This window comes from Gobio gobio (assembly GCF_949357685.1).
Source record: "Gobio gobio genome assembly, chromosome: 3".
Taxonomy (NCBI): domain Eukaryota; kingdom Metazoa; phylum Chordata; class Actinopteri; order Cypriniformes; family Gobionidae; genus Gobio; species Gobio gobio.
In genome coordinates, this window is record NC_137099.1 from 58260932 (window position 1) to 58282245 (window position 21314).

At 38.7% G+C, this 21314-nt stretch overlaps 1 protein-coding gene across 1 annotated transcript in view; it reads left to right on the forward strand.

Annotated features, from left to right (window-relative positions):
• The first annotated feature begins 331 nt into the window (after nt 1-331).
• LOC307122946 (adhesion G protein-coupled receptor E3-like) overlaps nt 332-21314 on the forward strand; it is a 52056-nt gene continuing 31073 nt past the window's right edge. The window contains exons 1-4 of the mRNA XM_079811289.1: nt 332-459; nt 1257-1532; nt 1622-1647; nt 1765-1836. Of these exons, the coding sequence (XP_079667415.1) occupies nt 435-459; nt 1257-1532; nt 1622-1647; nt 1765-1836 (399 nt within the window). The 5' untranslated portion in view covers nt 332-434. The remainder of the gene's footprint in view (nt 460-1256; nt 1533-1621; nt 1648-1764; nt 1837-21314) is intronic.

The following is a 21314-nucleotide window of genomic DNA, read 5'->3' on the forward strand; positions in this document are numbered from 1 at the left end:
TTTTTTAAATGATATTGAAAATGGTAATAAGAATTATGAAATTTCAGTGGTATGAAAAATGTTGATATCATACAAACCTTATTTAAAGCAAAAATAACTATATCATGATTGTGACAAGAAGGCAAACGAGAGCCGTGAGACAACATGGAGCATTTGAATACTGTGATCTTTTGAAACAACACAACCCTTTATTGCAAATGATACTCAGAAGATGCTTAATATTTTCCAGAAATTATGTAAATGATGTTTGACAAAACACAGTGTAAATAAAGCACTGTTTTGAATATGTGATGGCTGTGTGTTCTACACTGAATGCAAATGCGACTTCCTTGAAGGCCGTAGTGATCAGTTAACTGTTCAGAGGTTGACAGTTTGACAGTGGACATTAATTTCTCTTTAGAGGATTATCAATGTGAAGCTCTTTCAAGATCACAATGAACATCATCCTTCATTTGACAGGTGAGTATCTGCATTCTTAGCTCATGTTACTCAAACTACAAATATTAATTTAAAAGTGAATGAGCAAAACCAGTTTTCAAAAGAGGTAACGCAAATTGTTGGAGCCGATCGTGCCGTAAAGCAGTTGCACTTTATACCCACATTTGAATCCTGCATGGCTTGCAAAAATGGATAATAATGTTTATTGTCCACTGTAAAATACAACAGTTGTTCTAACTAACACTTTTTAGTTAACTTTACTTAAGGTCTTAACTTAATTGTAAAAATCTAGTAATCGGCACTATTCACATTATGTGCCTTGTTTACTCAGAAAACCGAAGTTAAGATGAATTGATTGGTTTGAGTACCATTTGTCGAGTTTTTGAGGTGGAGCAATTATTTCCTCCACTTCTGCAGTTATCTTTCTCTAGTTGCATTCACTCATTTCCCAAACTCATGTTGTTCAGTTGAATTGTCAATAAAACTGAAAAATTCAGAGAACATCACATAAGCTGACTTCCCAAATAGATGTTGATTTTCCTAAAATGGTTATGTTTGGTGATCAGTTCGCTCCTAGTGAGTCACTGTCCTGCAGAGTTTGGTTCCAAACCTGAAAGACATCTATAGAAGCTCTTATTGAAAATTAACAGAGGTTTAGATGTTGGTGTTTTAATGAAAATGTTTGCTCACCATTATGGTGATCAGTGTTCCGTTGGGTACTTGGAACTTAATTTATATTATTGTACTTCTCTTCCTATTAATCAAAGACACACTGCTGTTATGTAGATTTATAGTAATTTATGGATTTATCTATCTAGCGTTGCAGCTGATGATAATCGCCAGTAACGTAGCGATTGTAAAATCTCAAGGAAAGTGGTACTGCCCTCTGCCGAATGCAACCTGCACAAATGATTCCAGTTATGTGACCTGTGCTCGACAAAATTACTCTTGCGAGGCCTATTCCTGCAACCCTAAGAGTGCTGGCTGCTCCTGCATGGTCGGATCCTACAACTGCAGCAGCGACTGCAACTATGAAGTTACTCCAAATTTCGTTGACTGCAAAGCGGATACCCACTCCTGCTTGAGTCTGAGAGGTGTGGATAGCACTGTCCTTCATGTGTACAGCTTCTTTGTGTGTCATATACTGTTTTTATTCAAATTCATCCCATTTCTTTCCTTCCAGATATGATAACTTCAAAGATGCAAGGGGTATGTGAGAATGAGTTTCTAAAAGATGGTCTATAAATTACGTGTTATACACTCTATAATTCACATTTACTGTTATAGGAATTTCTTTTTTTTCATCTGTTTTGTTTTCTTTTTCAGAATTTTACAACAAAAGATATAGTGAATTTTGTTGATCAGATCGCCAATATGACGGATCAGATGTCTCCCGAGGTGAGTAACGTTTCCGGGACATTACCTGAACCAAGGGAGATTCTCAAAAAAATCTAGATTTTTTTTTTTTTTGGTTTACAAAATGTCTTGAATTCAGCCGTTCATTTTTCTCCCTTAAAAGTTGATACTATTACATAATGGAAACCCTTTTGTTAATTTTATAATTATCCATTTATTTATATTTCATGAATTAAGATTACACTCTAAAAAGAGATGTGTTAAAAATGACACATGTTGTGTTAGTTTTAACACATGTAGTGAGTGTGCTCAGGGACAACACATGTTGTGTCAAATTTAACACGATAAATGTGTAAGTCATTTTAACACACTAATTGTGTCAGGTAATCACATAATCAGATGTAATTTTAAAAATAAAGTGAAACTAAATTATTAAGCATTTAATCAATAGTCGAGTACAGAACGCATGTGCACACAAAGTACAATGTTTCAAACTCTATGACTCTATAAACTCAATTATTCACACTTCAACACCACATCGATGCCGCTTTTGAGAAAAGATCATGAAGAGATAACAGTTGACAGATTTTGCGCTTTGAATTAAATTAAAATGTAGCAACTGATAAAACATTCTATATAAATAACTTTTATTTACTCAGGCCTGTTTGTTTGAGAACATAAACACTGCATACAATGCACAATGATGGTGTGTGTCGCGCTTTATAATATGATGTGTTGAGAACAACACAACCAGATGTGTTAAAAATTGACACGTTGTGTCAGTTTTAACACATGTAGTGTGTGTGCTCAGGGACAACACATTTCGTGTAGATTTTAACACATGTAGTGTGTATGCTCAAGGACAACACAAGTTGTGTAGATTTTAACACATATTGTGTGTGTGTGTTCTCAGGGACAACACATGTTGTGTAGATTTTAACACATGTAGTGTGTGTGCTCAGGGACAACACATGTTGTGTAGATTTTAACACATGTAGTGTGTTTGCTCAGGGACAACACATGTTGTGTAGATTTTAACACATGTTGTGTAGATTTTAACACATGTAGTGTGTGTGCTCAGGGATAACACATGTTGTGTAGATGTTAACACATGTAGTGTGTGTGCTCAGGGACAACACATGTTGCGTAAAATTTAACACACAACCTGTGTCGTTTTCTTTAACACATCTCAGTGTTACCTGTAACTCAACTAATGTGTTATTCCTCTTACACAGAAGTGTGTTGAAACCTTTTACACAATAATGTGTTATAGTTACACAACGTGTGTCAGATGTGTGTTACATGTTACTTCGTGTTTGGATGAACACTGACACGTATTGTTAACTTGTGTTTAGTCCATTGACGTTTAATAAAGAGTGTTTGACTGTTTATTGTATTACCTGGATGTTTTAGACATCATGAATCTACACACACCAGCTCTTATTGAGATAAACAGAGGTTTAGATGTTGATGGTTCATTGAATGTTTCATCTGAAGTCACCAGAATCGTGATCAGTGGCTCCTTTATTTGAGCTCTTGACCCTTTCCTTGTCTTTTAATTCTCCTCTTTCTGCTGTAACTGCCTTTTAATCAAATATGTTTGTTATGGCATGAAAGAAAACACGATCAGAAGTTTCTTGATCAAGTCATAATCTCAAGATCTGATCCAGTTTATGATTAAATGGATGGTATACATTTACTTTATTTATGTGCTGTTAGCTATAAAAGTTTTGTGAAGTTAGTCCATGATGTCCAGCAGTGCAGAATGAATTCTTAAAAAAATACAAATTCAATGTTTTCAGAAAGTTTAGAGCTGCAGCAGATACCCGTCAAACACAAACATCAAGAATCAGCTCATGAATCGCAACAATGGTGACAAACGCTTCATCCTGCAGTGCATGCTGGGAGTCATGGATGAGTTTTGTACTATGGTGACTCCCAGAATGCATTGCGGGATGAAGCTTTTGGTTTGTTACCATTATTGAGATTCATGAGCTGATTCTTGATATGTGTGTGTGCCTGTGTGACACCATAGACTAGAACATCCTATGTGCTCTGTGTATCTAAAATCAAATGTGCAGATAATGACAACAATAACATAAAAAAATTATTAATAACTGAAAATATCATTTACAGTAAAGTTTTAGATATCAAACACTTGCTGAGCTCAGCAAATGTATGTGATGATAACATCATCATCTGATCATAGTTTTCTCATGGTAATTTCTGCTGCTTCAAGTGTGCATAATAAACACACAGTCACAGCAAACAGAGTAAAACTGATGTGAAAGAGTCAAAGGTCAAGAGCTCAAATAAAGGAGCCACTAATCACGATTCTGGTGACTTCAGATGAAACATTCAATGAACCATCAACACAAATACTGTTAATCTCAATAAGAGCTTCTGTCTGACAGAAATAAAGTCAGTCTGGTCAGTGATAACAAGTGAAAAGCGGTGAAAGCATTTGAAAAAGACATTGAAAAAGAGGCATGATGTGATTGGCTGCCAAAACACCCACTGACGTTCTATCCAGAGTAACATTTAACACACATTGTGTGTTATATCTACACAACATGTGTCAAAATACCATCAACACACTCAGTGTGTTGTTTTTTAACACATCTCTTTTTAGAGTGTAGGATTTCTTTTTAAGATTTGTGATAATATCTGCTCAAAAAAACGTACTGATTAAAGTCTGAAAATAGATTACACTCTCAAAAAAAAAAAAAAAAAAAAGAGTACAAATTTGTACCTTTTATGGTGGCCTTAAAAGGTAAATGTTAAGGTGGTTTACAAGTGGCCGTCACTGTGGTGGTACCATTATGCTGCGTTCACACCAAACGCGAATTGAGTGTCTGGCGCGAGTGATTTCAATGTTAAGTCAATGGAAAGGCGCGTTGACGCGCGTCTGGAGGTCCCGCGGCGCGGGAGGCGCGTTACGCGCGGCGCGAAGGACGCGAATCCGCCTCATTCGCGCGTCCAGTTCGCGCGAATGCCGCGAATTGGACGCGAATTGAGCGTCTTGCGCGATTCGCGCGTTACACGCGAATGGTGCTTTTGTGCATTCACGCGTTTGAAGCGAATTCGCGTCTGACGCCCGAGTTGAAAAATTTGAACTTTGGCGTCAATTCGTGCCGCGTTAACCAATCAGGAGCCTGCTCGCTGCTGTCACGTGGAAAGTGACGTGTATGAGAAACCCTGCATAAATTAAAAACAGTAGTAATGTGTCACAAAATGTAGTTTTAAGACGTTTTCAGGTGGGAATTTAGTTGTTTAAAGCTCAAATCTGTGGTTTATTTATAAAGAGAGCGCCTATCTAAAAAAAATAATCTTGTGTTTTTGGAGTTGTGAGATCCAGGCTATCACCGGGCAATCACTGCTCATAACCCCAGCGAAGGCAGCCTTTCCTCGGCCAGTCCTTCTGCCGTCTGCCGCTGGCTCTGATGGCCTGTAGTGGTTCATCTTGTGTAGATCTAACGGGCGATCTTTGCTCTCATGAATATATAATTTGTTGTCTGCCAAATCGTTTTGACTGAGGGCAAAGAGAAGTTTCATAACTTTATATTTTAAGGATATTTAAACATACATGCAGTGAAGATAATGTAGGAGTAGCCTGGACCACATTTGTGTGGCTATTAATGCTTAATACCGGTATATATGTTTAATGAAAATGAAAAGAGGCAGAGTGGTGTTTTATGACATATTTCTCCTGGAGTGCCTTGAACGCGCGTCAATTTCGCTTCCAGCGCTCGATTTCTACGCGCGTCCAATTCTCTGCTGACGCGCGAATGCATTCAAAATGTACGCGCGTGAAACTAGACGCGGTAGACGCGATTTTGACGCTCAATTCGCGTTTGGTGTGAACGCAGCATAAAGGGTACATTTTGGTACCTCTAAGTCAGGGGTAGGCAAGTTCGGTCCTAGAGAGCTGATGTCTTGCAGAGTTTAGCTCCAACTCTACTAAGCCACCACAGGATAAAACTCATGGCTCCCAGCATGCATTGCAGCATTAAGTATGTCACCATTGTTGAGATTCATATGCTGATTCTTGATATCTTTGTGCATTTAAAAAAAAAAAAAAAAAAAAAAATAGAATTCAGAATGTCTGATCTGTGGCAAGAAAGTATTTTGGTGAATATTATTTATTCATATTTTTAGTCAGTGATGAGTTTAGTCAAACATTTTTTATTTATGGTTAATTTTGATTTGAACAGATTATGTGTTTTGTTAACATTGTAACAAAAACCACAAACTCACATAAAGTGGCAAGAGTCAAACTGCCCAACTAAATGAAACACTGATCACCATAATGATGTCCACCAAAATGAAATCATCAACATCTAAACTAGGGATGCACCGAATCCAGATTTTTGGGGTTTGGCTGAATTCTGAATCCACTGGTTAAGATTCGGCCGAATCCAAAACCGAATACTGAATCCTACTCCCATCCTCAGGCCATTATCACCGTAAAAACATTAATGAAGTAAACAACGTCCACAGCAGTGTAGGGATGCTATTGACCATTTAACCGCTAACCGAAAGTAAGAACTTTGACCGATTAATACTATCAGTTAAATGGTTTAAATGTTTTTAAGTTTTAGTTTTTTTGATCCATGGTTAAGAAAAATATGCTGTATAGTATTATTTGTTCACTCACGGAGCGCGTCGACATGTGCAACCACAAACCAGATATATTTCGCAAAATTAAGCAATATAAAGCTTACTGTGTGGGACCATTTCGATAAAAAATACAGCAGTAGTAGCCTACACAAGCTCCTGATTGGTGGAAAGCAAATGAAAGGCGCTTCCCGAGGCTGGCCGCTCTAGCGAGGCGTGATCTCTGTATTCCCGGGACATCATTGCCATCTGAAGCCTTGTTTATGGCTTTTTGTAGTGTGGTTTTGGTCAAGTTTACTAAAGTAAACATTGTGGCGTATGTTCTTCTCGCCGCAGTTTCCTTATGGTTTATAGAAAAATTACCTGAGTCGCCCCCCTCTGTCGTTTCAAAGAACAGCGCAACGGAGAGCACAGAAGGAGCGCGCGCTGTCATTGGAGTTTCGCGCTCAGTGGAGACAGAAGGATTGAGAGGGTGTTTTCTGCCGTGGTTTTAACTGTCAACAGGCTGCGCTCCAGACTAACCCACATCACTTCGACATGTTACTTAACACCCCCCCCCCCCCCCCCCCAAAAAAAAAAAACATACAAGCTGTGGATTGAGGTAGGCCTGCTATTTTTATTTGACAAAAAAAAAAAATATTCCGGTTCTTCAAAGGTTAAACCGGATTCAGTGTATTTTCGTTTTGTCTTCTTATTTGGTAATTATTTAAGTGAAAAATATTTAGTGTAGGCCTATTTATTTTATTATTTTTATTTATTATTATTTTTATTATTTTTGTAAAATAAAATACATTTTGGCTTCTGTCTGTAGATTCCTTCATGCACAATGAAGTTTTCTTTCGGATGTTTCATACGCAAATGTTTTAACAGTGGCTGTTGTTTAGGGTCCTTGCCACCATGAGACAAATCGGCATTGCAAATTGAACATGTGACTTGACTTGAATTGCCTTATTTTGACTTAAGGAACTGCCAAGCAGGGGCGCCGCTAAGGGGGGGAAAGTTAGGACGATTCTAAGGGCCCACACACTTTTGGGGCCCCCAGAGATTGGTTTTATTAGTAGTAACAGTACTAGTAGTAATATAAATTATAAATGTATAATCTACCAAAGAGTTACAAATATAACAAAATTATGGCTTATTTCAGCATTTCCGGCAAAATCCAGCAAAACGCTCACGCTCATCGGTAAAAAATCCCACTCCGACATTAAATTTCTCCATACTGTAGGCTACTTTAATTGTTGTAGCCATCATGAAAAGGTATTTAGTTTTATATTTCTGTTTAAATATTATAATGTTATTTTTTTATGTCTATGTTGATTATGAAACGTGAACAGCATGAGTGAGAAAGGACACATCATAAGATGCGCAATGCCAGGAGACATGGAGTGGGTCAGACATGATTGTGGCCACTTCATTAAGTTTTGTTTTGTACAAATTGTATCTTAATTTTAATCAATCCCACTGAGCAAAGTTATGTCCAAAAGACGTCTTTTCAATGTCTTTGCCCCTAGAGGCGTACGTTGAAAAGACGTCCACTGAGGAGCCAGATTGAAAGTTTTTATGACGTCTGTTTTTGACGTGTTCTGCACGTCCGATATAGACGTTCATGGAACCTCAAGGTTAAAAACTAGTAATGTGCTCATTGTGGACATATTTTCCATTTGTAATTGCTAAGCAACTCACAGACAGTGTGTGTTTGTCCAGAAATCATGAAAAGAATAGAAACTTAGCTCACACCTTTAGACACTTTAGAAAACTTAGCATCTGTAATTCACACATCTTTGGATCGTGAGAGAATCGTGGGATTCAATCCAGGATCTTCTTGCTGTGAGGAGACAGTGTTTCCCACTGAGACACTGGTGCTGCCCTTAATCACAGACATAAGACACACTTTGACTATTTCTGTCAGACGTCTACAGAAGCTCTTACTGAGAATTAACAGAGCTTTAGATGTTGATGTTTAATTTGAAGTCACCATTGTGGTGGGAAGCGTTTGCTTTAGTTGGGCTCTTGGTCCCCGTTGTTATGTTAGTCTTTTTTTGGCTGCTGTAACTGTGTGTGTTAAACACAATAGTTGTGGCTGAGAAAGCAAAGATAAAATTACGTCAGGTGTTGTCAGCTCCTTGTTGATGACTAAATCATCAGAAAGCAAGCAGACATTGTTGTGTGCTTGTTTGGAACAATAGTCATTTGTTTAAAGCCACTATAAACTTGTGAATCTACTGTATTGGCACCAATAGCATTAAAGGTCCCGTTTTTCGTGTTTTTTTGAAGCTTTGATTGTGTTTATAGTGTGCAATATAACATGTGTTCATGTTTCATGTGTAAAAAAACACAGTATTTTTCACACAATTTACTTATCTGTATACCGCTGTTTTCACTGTCCTCAAAACGGGCTGAGAATTTCCTCGTTCTATGAAGTCCCTCCTTCAGAAATACGTAACGAATTCTGATTGTGCCAGCGGTTCCCGTGTTGTGATTCGACAGCAGTTTAGCGCACATTGCCCGGGAAGGTCACGCCTCTTACCATAACGGGGAGATGAACGCGCTCAAACTACAGCCCCTGAAAGCCAAACAAAGGTGATTTGACTCCGGGATGAAAATAACAGCGTCTGGACGACATGGCGACAAAGGCAACCGAACCGAACCGAACCGAGCCGAACGCAACACTTCCTTTTCTCCACGAGGGAGCAACAAGACCACGCCCCCTTTTTCGCCTATAATTGTGGGCGGAGGTTAGTCAACAAACTGCTCTACTGACGTAATTAAAGCAGGAAGTACCAGGATGTAGTCCAACCCGGCCGTTCGCTGTAGGCTTTGAAAGGGAACTTCTGTTTAATAAAATATCTCGCTTGGCATTGAACTTTGAGCTTTATAATTTTACAGGTATTATTTATGCTCTTCCAGCAACATTACACACTAACTAAAGTTTGAAAAATGGGATCACGAAGAACAGAACCTTTAAAATGATAATTTATCCTGAAGGATGATTAAACAGTAAGTGCAAACAATGTTTTGAGCAAATTTTTCACATAGTCACACACATACATCTAGATTATGCCTATGCTTCACAACAACGGTGACAATCAAGTTTGAGTTTAGTACTATGAAGCTACCCATCATGCATTGCAGCATGAAACTTTTTTTGTTTTGATTGTCACCGTTGTTGGGAATCATATGCAAAATCGTGCAAAATGTGCACATTCTGTTTTATCATCTTTCAGCAAAAGTGATTATTTTATTGCTACTGGTCCCGATACAGTGGATTTACAAGATTATTGCGGCTATAAACACATTATTATTTGCCAAACAAGATCACAAAACTCAAAAGCACAATATCAGATTCTAGACTTCTGATAATTTAGTCATTAACAAGGAGAAGACAACACCTGAAGTCACTTTATCTGTGCTTTCTCAGCCATAACTATTGTGTGTGTGTGTGTGTGTGTGTGTCTCTCTCACTCACTCACTCACTCACTCACTCACTCACTCACTCACTCACAGTTATAACATCCAAAGAAAAGCCAACACAAATACGGGGACCAAGAGCCCAACTAAAGCAAACGCTTCCCACCACAATGGTGACTTCAAATGAAACATAAACATCAACATCTAAAGCTCTGTTAATTCTCAGTAAGAGCTTCTGTAGACGTCTGACAGAAATAGTCAAAGTGTGTCTTATGTCTGTGATTAAGGGCAGCACCAGTGTCTCAGTGGGAAACACTGTCTCCTCACAGCAAGAAGATCCTGGATTGAATCCCATGATTCTCTCACAATCCAAAGATGTGTGAATTACAGATGCTAAGTTGTCTAAAGTGTCTAAAGGTGTGAGCGAAGTTTCTTTTATTTTCATGATTTCTGGAGAAACACACACTGTCTGTGAGTTGCTTTGCAATTACAAATGGAAAATATGTCCACAATGAGCACATTTGATAGTTTTTAACCTTGAGGTTCCATGAACGTCTATATCGGACGTGCAGAACACGTCAAAAACAGACGTCATAAAAACTTTCAGTCTGGCTCCTCAGTGGACGTCTTTTCAATGTATGCCTCTAGGGCAGGCATGGGCAACTCCAGTCCTCGAGGGCCACTGTCCTGCAGAGTTTAGCTCCAACCCTAATCAAACACACCTGAACCAGCTAATCAGTGTCTCCTGGATTACTACACAATAAAATCCCCAGTGTTAAATTAACACTGCTCAGAGCACATATGGTCCCACTCTACAGAGTGTTAAAGTAACACTGAATCAGTGTTAAAGTTAATGAGATAATTAAGAGATTAATTCAGTGATGATTGACCATTAGTGGTGAACACCTGATGATAATGAGCAGAATCACTGAAGAAAAGAGAAAAAAGAAAAACACAAAAACTACGACTGACTATAAAAAAAGACATTAAATCTCTGAGGATCTCAGCAGAGGAGAATTAAACAACAGCATTACCAGCTTCACACATTACAAACCAGACTGACTTTATTTCTGTCAGACGTCTACAGAAGCTCTTATTGAGAATTAACCGATTTTTTGTTTGATTTTGTTTAGAAAATTGTTAGTTCTTAATGTGACCATCATGGTGAATAGTGTTTTCTTTAGCTGGGCAGTTTGGTGACTTTTTAATATTCGTGTTTCTCTGGCTGCTGTAACTGAGTTTGTTATGGCAAGAAAAGCAAGAGTAAACACAATCAGATGCTGTCGGCTGCCCGATGATGAAAATATGATCATTGTGTAGTAATTCAATTGATCGATTTTATATGAGTTTATATTAATTTATTTTAGTATGAGCAATATTCCATTAACTTTTTTTTATTGTGATTCTAGAAAAAATCCAGCAGGGTTGTAATCAGAAGAGCTGAATTCGTTTTGAAATAGATTGTACACTAATCACTTCTAACTCCTCCGAGAGTAACTCACACACACACATCAAGAATAAGCCTATGAATCTCAACAATGGTGACATGCTTCATGCCACAATGCATTCTGGGAGCCATAGATGAGTTTTGCGTGACGTACCCAGAATTAATTGCGGCATGAAGCATGTCACCATTGTTGAGATTCATAGGCTGATTCTTGATGTCTATGTGTGAGTATATCTTGCAGGAGTTAGAAGTGCTTATTATGTGATGTGTTATTAAACTGGAGTACAAAACTTATGTACACAGTTTTTGATAACCATTTAGTTTATATGAAGTAAACACTGCTGGATCTTCTGCTGTAGAGTCACAAGGCTACTATAATCAATGACTCTCAGGAGAACAGCAAATAAGGCACTATATGATGATAACAACTGTATCATCAACAACAAGCCAACATCATCTGTCATCAACTTGTCATCATGAATTTTCTCTTGCTGTTCTCACCGTAATAAACAGTTACAGCAGCCAGAGAAAAAAAATGCTGACAAGTCAAGGGTCAAGACCCCAACTAAAGCAACACTAATCACCATAATGGTAACTTCAAACAACTTTTATTTTCAATAAAACATCAACATCTAAACCTCAATAAGAGCTTCTGTAGACATCTGACAGAAATAAAGTCAGTCTGGTTTGTAATGTGTGAAGCTGGTAATGCTGATTGTGGAGTTGTTTAATCCTCCTCTGCTGAGATCTTCAGAGATTTAATGTCTTTTTTATAGTCAGTCGTAGTTCTTGTGTTTTTCTTTTTTTCTATTTTCTTCAGTGATTTTGCTCATTATCATCAGGTGTTCATCACTAATAGCCAATCATCACTTAATTAATCTCTCAATTATCTCATTAACTTTAACACTGATTCAGTGTTACTTTAACACTCTGTGGAGTGGGACCATATGTGCTCTGAGCAGTGTTAATTTAACGCTGGGGATTTTACTGTGTAGAAGGCTACAGGCAGGTGAGTTTTATCAGGGTTGGAGCTAAACTCTGCAGGACAGTGGCCCTCGAGGACTGGAGTTGCCCACCCCTGCTCTAGGGGCAAAGACATTGAAAAGACGTCTTTTGGACATAACTTTGCTCAGTGGGATGTTTCATCAGCCAATTGGGGAATTCTGGGTTGAGCGAACAGAGCTTAAAGGGATAGTTCACCCAAAAATGAAAATTAGCCCATGATTTACTCAACCTCAAGTCATCCGAGGTGTACATGACATTCTTCTTTCAGACAAATAAAATCTGAGTTATATTAAACATTTTCTGGCTAATCCAAGCATTTTATTAGCAGTAATAGTTGCTCTGTTTTTGAAGTCCATAAAAAAATGCATCTGTCCATCAAATAACTGCTCCACGCGGCTCCGGGGTGTTAAAGGTCCCATGGCATGAAATTTTCATTTTATGAGGTTTTTCAACATTAATAGGAGTTCCCCTAGCCTGAATATTGTCCCCAAGTTGATAAAAATGTTGATCGGTGTAAACCCGTGTTCTGGCTGTCTTTCTCTGCCTTTGAGAAAATGACAGGCCAGACGAGCCAATCCTGAAGTCTCCTGGTTTGATGTCCAAGCAGGAACGGTTACCTCCATTTCCTCCGCCCAGAGAATCTGGCACGCCCATGCAAACGCTCGAGAGATCATTGCTTGTGAACGAGTGAACGCTGGCAGTTTCTCAGTGTTTGGATGTACAAATGAAAACAGAAGTCTTTTTTCAGTTCCTTCTGATCTGCGATCAGTGATTTCTGATGTGTAGCTAATTATTTATTATTCGTGCACACACTGCGGCTTCTCTCTCTCCCGACAGAACGGTGTTTTTGTGTTTTCTATCTTGTGAGTCAGTGTTTTTGTACGTCCTCGTCGCGTCTATCTGTTCCACAATGTGCATACAGTTGTTTCTGCTCAACATCAGCAGAGTAACATCTTTAGAGATAAACCTTACACACGCCGAGGCTCGGGCTGCACTGGCTGGTCGGCCTTCAACATCCCCGACCCCCAGTACTGCATCTGGCCCACAGCAGAGGCACCAAACGCGGCGTGAGATTAAGCAGAAGGGGGGTAAGCGTGAGGGTATCCGGCTAGGCTAGCCAGCCATCCCCACAATAAACTGGATTACATTCGATTACTGCTGTTGTGTCTTTGTTTGCGCTGTGTACTCAATGCGCGTCACTGACGCTTTTCATATGATTGGAACATATCTAAAATAATGCTATTATCAACACTTACTCGTAACTCGTTCATCTCGACAGCTGTAATGGTACACAGCAAAATCCCCAGTGTTAAATTAACACTCCTCAGTGTACATATGTGTCCACACTACAGGGTGTTAAAAGTAACACTTAAGAAGTGTTAAAGTTAATGAGATAATTAAGTGATTAATTAAGTGATGATTGACCATTAGTGATGAGAAACACAAGAACTACAACTGACTTCAGCCACAGCTTTAGATGAAATCCACTGAAGTTAAAAGAACACAATAAATCTCTGAAGATCTCAGCAGAGGAGGATTAAACAACTCCACAAACAGCATTACCAGCCTCACACATTACTAACCAGACTGACTTTATTTCTGTCAGACGACTACAGAAGCTCTTATTGAGAATAACTTTTTTGTTTATTTTGTGTTGAAACTTTTTTAATGTCACCATCATGGTGATCAGTGTTTTCTTTAGTTGGGCAGTTTGATGACATTTTAATGTTAGTGTTTCTCTGGCTGCTGTAACTGAGTTTGCAATGGCAAGAAAAGCAAGAGAAAACACAATCAGATGCTCTCGGCTGCTCAGTGATAAGAAAATGATCATTGTGTAGTGATTTAAATCACTGATTAACTTTGTTTTTACTGTGATTCCAGGAAAGATCCAAATCGGTTTTAATCAGTAAAGCTGAATATGTTTTAAAGCAGATTGTACACTAATCACTTCTAACTCCTGCGAGAGTAACTCACACACAGACATCAAGAATCAGCCTATGAATCTCAACAATGGTGACATGCTTCATGCCTCAATGCATTCTGGGAGCCATGGATGAGTTTTGCATGATGCACCCAGAATGCATTGCGACATGAAGCATGTCACCATTGTTGAGATTCATACGCTGATTCTTGATGTCTGTGTGTGAGAAATTCTCGCAGGAGTTTGAAGTGCTTATTGTGTGATGTGTTATTAAACCGTAAAACAAGATTTATGTACATGTTTTAAACATCGATCAGTTTATCTGATGAAAACGCTGCTGGATCTCCTGCTGTAGAGTCACAACGCTACTATAATCCATGACTCTCAGGAGATCAGCAAATAAGGCACTATATGATGATAATAACTGTATCACCAACAACAAGCCAACATCATCTGTCATCAACTTGTCATCATCAATTTTCTCTTGCTGTTCTCACTGTAACAAACAGTTACAGAAGCCAGAGAAAAAAAATACTGACAAGTCAAGGGTCAAGAGCCCAACTAAAGCAACACTGATCACCATAATGGTGGCGTCAAACAAAACTATTATTTTCAATAAATCATCAACATCTAAACCTCAGTAAGAGCTTCTGTAGTCGTCTGACAGAAATAAAGTCAGTCTGGTTAGTAATGTGTGAAGCTGGTAATGCTGTTTGTGGAGTTGTTTAATCCTCCTCTGCTGAGATCTTCAGAGATTTAATGTGTTCTTTTATCTTCAGTGGATTTCATCTAATGCTGCGTTCACACCAAACGCGAATTGAGCGTCTGGCGCGAGTGATTTCAATGTTAAGTCAATGGAAAGGCGCGTTGACGCGCGTCTGGAGGTCCCGCGGCGCGGAAGGCGCGTTACGCGCGGCGCGAAGGACGCGAATCCGCCTCATTCGCGCGTCCAGTTCGCGCGAATGGCGCGAATTGAGCGTCTTGCGCGGTACGCGCGTTACACGCGAATGGTGCTTTTGTGCATTCACGCGTTTGAAGCGTATTCGCGTCTGACGCCCGAGTTGAAAAATTTGAACTTTGGCGTCAATTCGCGCCGCGTTAACCAATCAGGAGCCTGCTTGCTGCTGTCACGTGGTAAAGTGACGTGTATGAGAAACCCTGCATAAATTAAAAATAGTACTATTGTGTCACAAAATGTAGTTTTAAGACTTTTTCAGGTGGGAATGTAGTTGTTTAAAGCTCAATCTGTGGTTTATTTATAAAGAGAGCGCCTATTGAAAAAAAAATTCTTGTGTTTTTGGAGTTGTGAGATCCAGGCGATCACCGGGCAATCACTGCTCATAACCCCGGCGAAGGCAGCCTTTCCTCGGCCAGTCCTTCTGCCGTCTGCCGCTGGCTCTGATGTCCTGTAGTGGTTCGTTTTGTGTAGATCTAACGGCCGATCTTTGCTCTCATGAATCTATAATTTGTTGTCTGCCAAATCGTTTTGACTGAGGGCAAAGATAAGTTTCATAACTGTATATTTTAAGGATATTTAAACATACATGCAGTGAAGATGATGTAGGAGTTGCCTGGACCACATTTGTGTGGCTATTAATGCTTAATATATATTTTTAATGAAAATGAAAAGAGGCAGAGTGGTGTTTTATGACATATTTCTCCTGGAGTGCCTTGAACGCGCGTCAATTTCGCTTCAAACGCTCGATTTCTACGCGCGTCCAATTCTCTGCGGACGCGCGAATGCATTCAAAATGTTCGCGCGTGAAACTAGACGCGGTAGGCGCGATTTTGACGCTCAATTCGCGTTTGGTGTGAACGCAGCATAAAGCTGTGGCTGAAGTCAGTTGTAGTTCTTGTGTTTCTCATCACTAATGGTCAATCATCACTTAATTAATCACTTAATTATCTCATTAACTTTAACACTTCTTAAGTGTTACTTTTAACACCCTGTAGTGTGGACACATATGTACACTGAGGAGTGTTAATTTAACACTGGGGATTTTGCTGTGTACTTTGCATGTGTTACAAAGTTGGTAATAATGATGAAGACGGACTCAGTGTGACTGGGACTCGTGTTTAGTCAGAACTCTCAGATACAAACACAAACTCGCGCTGACAGCACAGCTCTCATAACTCAGTAGTTACTATAAATAACTTTGTTAGCAATCGCTGAGCTCCGTCTCTGCACAGCAAAATCCCCAGTGTTAAATTAACACCCCTCAGTGTACATATGTGTCCACACTACAGGGTGTTAAAAGTAACACTTAAGAAGTGTTAAAGTTAATGAGATAATTAAGTGATTAATTAAGTGATGATTGACCATTAGTGATGAGAAACACAAGAACTACAATTGACTTCAGCCACAGCTTTAGATGAAATCCACTGAAGATAAAAGAAGACATTAAATCTCTGAAGATCTCAGCAGAGGAGGATTAAACAACTCCATAAACAGCATTACCAGCTTCACACATTACTAACCAGACTGACTTTATTTCTGTCAGACGTCTACAGAAGCTCTTATTGAGAATTACATTTTTGTTTATTTTGTGTTGAAAATTTTTTCATGATTGAAACCATCATGGTGATCAGTGTTTTCTTTAGTTGGGCAGTTTGATGACATTTTAAGGTTAGTGTTTCTCTGGCTTCTGTAACTGAGTTTGCTATGGCAAGAAAAGCAAGAGTAAACACAATCAGATGCTGTCGGCTGCTCAGTGATAAGAGTATGATCATTGTATAGTGATTTAAATCACTGATTAACTTTGTTTTTACTGTGATTCCAGGATAGATCCAGATTGGTTTTAATGAGTAGAGCTGAATAGGTTTTAAAGCAGATTCTACACTAATCACTTCTAACTCCTGCGAGACTAACTCACACACAGACATAAAGAATCAGCCTATGAATCTCAACAATGGTGACATGCTTCATGCCTCAATGCATTCTGGGAGCCATGGATGAGTTTTGCATGATGCACCCAGAATGCATTGCGGCATGAAGCATGTCACCATTGTTGAGATTCATAGGCTGATTCTTGATGTCTGTGTGTGAGTAAATTTTGCAGGAGTTCGAAGTGCTTATTGTGTGATGTGTTATTAAACCGGAAAACAAGACTTATGTAAATGTTTTAAACATTGATCAGTTTATCTGATGAAAACACTGCTAGATCTCCTGCTGTAGAGTCACAAGGCTACTATAATCCATGACTCTCAGGAGAACAGCAAATAAGGCCATTATATGATGAAAACAACTGTATCACCAACAACAAGCCAACATCATCTGTCATCAACTTGTCATCATCAAGTTTCTCTTGCTGTTCTCACCGTAACAAACAGTTACAGCAGACAGAAAAAAAAAAATTCTGACAAGTCAAGGGTGAAGAGCCCAACTAAAGCAACACTGATCACCATAATGGTGGTGTCAAACAAAACTATTATTTTCAATAAATCATCAACATCTAAACCTCAGTAAGAGCTTCTGTAGTCGTCTGACAGAAATAAAGTCAGTCTGGTTAGTAATGTGTGAAGCTGGTAATGCTGTTTGTGGAGTTGTTTAATCCTCCTCTGCTGAGATCTTCAGAGATTTAATGTCTTCTTTTATCTTCAGTTGATTTCATCTAAAGCTGTGACTGAAGTCAGTTGTAGTTCTTGTGTTTCTCATCACTAATGGTCAATCATCACTTAATTAATCACTTAATTATCTCATTAATTTTAACACTTCTTAAGTGTTACTTTTAACACCCTGTAGTGTGGACACATATGTACACTGAGGAGTGTTAATTTAACACTGGGGATTTTGCTGTGTGGTACATTAGTGATGTCCGGTTCGCGAACGATCTTTCTTTTGAACCGGTTCTTTTTAGTGAACCGAATCAGTTCACCAAATCGGACTGAATCGTTCTAAACGGTTCGCATCTCCAGTCAGCGCTGATCCATAATTTACTAAAGTTACTAACTTTCTGACATGAGTGACAGCCCCTCCGACTAGAAATAAACTAATAACCTGAAGTATATGCTGTAACTACAACAGTTCACTTAACTGAGACTGACAGAACTGATGAGAAGTGAACTCAGGTCCATCCGTCTCTCTGGCAGCAGCTCGTGCCTGCTCGTGCCTTGTAGACCTTGTTAAACCACGCCCCCTCCGCTCATTTCAAATGCAAAGATGTCAGCCAATCACAACAGTGGGCATTTTTACTGAAGTCTCACAGCAGACACGCCTCTTGAAACAGGGCATTCAGCAACAGGGCAAACATCAGTATTGAAAAAAATACCTTTTATTTCTAAATTATGACATTTTATGATGTAAAAATCATACTAACAATATAAGTACACCTCAGGAAACATTATAAAATAATAGAAAAATGCCATGCCATGGGACCTTTAATAAAGGCCTTCTGAAGCGAATTGATGCGTTTGTGTAAGAAAAATATCCATATTTAAAATTGTATTTCATTTTTCAAAATTATTTCAAAATACCGGCGCGATCATAGATATATACATAGATTCCTCATTAGTGCCTGCGCATGTTTTTACTCTCATTGCTCTCATACTCTAAAATATCCCCATTGACATGCGTTATACGACTATCACACTGCAGCGGCTGGAGTTAAACATTTTAATTTGTGTTCTACTGAAGAAACAAAGACACCTACATCTCTGATGCCCTGGGGGTGAGCAGATAAACATAAAAAAATTGTTTTTGGGTGAACTATCCCTTTAATTGGTCAGTATTATTAAATTGCAGACAAAGATTTTGGATGGCTAGGTTGATGCGGTAAGGGGCGCAGCATCATATTCTTTCACAGGGCCCAAAATTGCTAGCGGCGCCCCTGCTGCCACGTTTTCTGTTCATGAGTGTCATTTTCACTTTCAACGGCGGCGTCATTACGTTCGACCAGCAGAGCGCACGTAGTGCAAGCCTTGGGTAAGGTTTGGTGAAAAAAAATTCTGAGGTTCGGCAGAAACCGAACCACATCAAAAAGCCCAATATTCGTCCGAATCTGAACCCGAATCTTGGATTCGGTGCATCCCTAATCTAAACCTCTGTTAATTCTCAATAAGAGCTTCTATAGATGTCTTTCAGGGTTGGAGCCAAACTCTGCAGGACAGTGACTCTCTACACTCTAAAAAGAGATGTGTTAAAAATGACACATGTTGTGTTAGTTTTAACACATGTAGTGAGTGTGCTCAGGGACAACACATGTTGTGTCAAATTTAACACGATAAATGTGTAAGTCATTTTAACACACTAATTGTGTCAGGTAATCACATACTCAGATGTAATTTTAAAAATAAAGTGAAACTAAATTATTAAGCATTTAATCAATAGTCGAGTACAGAACGCATGTGCACACAAAGTACAATGTTTCAAACTCTATGACTCTATAAACTCAATTATTCACACTTCAACACCACATCGATGCTGCTTTTGAGAAAAGATCATGAAGAGATAACAGTTGACAGAGTTTGCGCTTTGAATTAAATTAAAATGTAGCAACTGATAAAATATTCTATATAAATAACTTTTATTTACTCAGGCCTGTTTGTTTGAGAACATAAACACTGCATACAATGCACAATGATGGTGTGTGTCGGTGCTTTATAACATGATGTGTTGAGAACAACACAACCAGATGTGTTAAAAATTGACTCATGTTGTGTCAGTTTTAACACATGTAGTGTGTGTGCTCAGGGACAACACAAGTTGTGTAGATTTTAACACATTGTGTGTGTGTGTTCTCAGGGACAACACATGTTGTGTCAGTTTTAACACATGTAGTGTGTGTGCTCAGGGACAACACATGTTGTGTAGATTTTAACACATGTATTGTGTGTGCTCAGGGACAACACATGTTGTGTAGATTTTAACACATGTTGTGTAGATTTTAACACATGTAGTGTGTGTGCTCAGGGACAACACATGTTGTGTAGATGTTAACACATGTAGTGTGTGTGCTCAGGGACAACACATGTTGCGTAAAATTTAACACATAACCTGTGTCGTTTTCTTTAACACATCTCCGTGTTACCTGTAACTCAACTAATGTGTTATTCCTCTTACACAGAAGTGTGTTGAAACCTTGTGTCAGATGTGTGTTACATGTTACTTCGTGTTTGGATGAACACTGACACGTATTGTTAACTTGTGTTTAGTCCATTGACGTTTAATAAAGAGTGTTTGACTGTTTATTGTATTACCTGGATGTTTTAGACATCATGAATCTACACACACCAGCTCTTATTGAGATGAACAGAGGTTTAGATGTTGATGTTCATTGAATGTTTCATCTGAAGTCACCAGAATCGTGATCAGTGGCTCCTTTATTTGAGCTCTTGACCCTTTATTTGTCTTTTAATTCTCCCCTTTCTGCTGTAACTGCCTTTTAATCAAATATGTTTGTTATGGCATGAAAGAAAACACGATCAGAAGTTTCTTGATCAAGTCATAATCTCAAGATCTGATCCAGTTTATGATTAAATGGATGGTATACATTTACTTTATTTATGTGCTGTTAGCTATAAAAGTTTTGCGAAGTTAGTCCATGATGTCCAGCAGTGCAGAATGAATTCTTAAAAAAATACAAATTCAATGTTTTCAGAAAGTTTAGAGCTGCAGCAGATACTCGTCAAACACACACATCAAGAATCAGCTCATGAATCACAACAATGGTGACAAACGCTTCATCCTGCAGTGCATGCTGGGAGTCATGGATGAGTTTTGTACTATGGTGACTCCCAGAATGCATTGCAGGATGAAGCTTTTGGTTTGTTACCATTATTGAGATTCATGAGCTGATTCTTGATATGTGTGTGTGCCTGTGTGACACCATAGACTAGAACATCCTATGTGCACTGTGTATCTAAAAACAAATGTGCAGATAATGACAACAATATTATAAAATAATTATTAACAGCGCAAAATATTTTTTACAGTAAAGTTTCAGATATCAAACACTTGCCTGAGCTCAGCAAATGTATTCAATGATAACATTATCATCTGATCATAGTTTTCTCATGGTTAGTTCTGCTGCTTCAAGTGTGCATAATAAACACACAGTCACAGCAAACAGAGAAAAACTGATGTGAAAGAGTCAAGGGTCAAGAGCTCAAATAAAGGAGCCACTA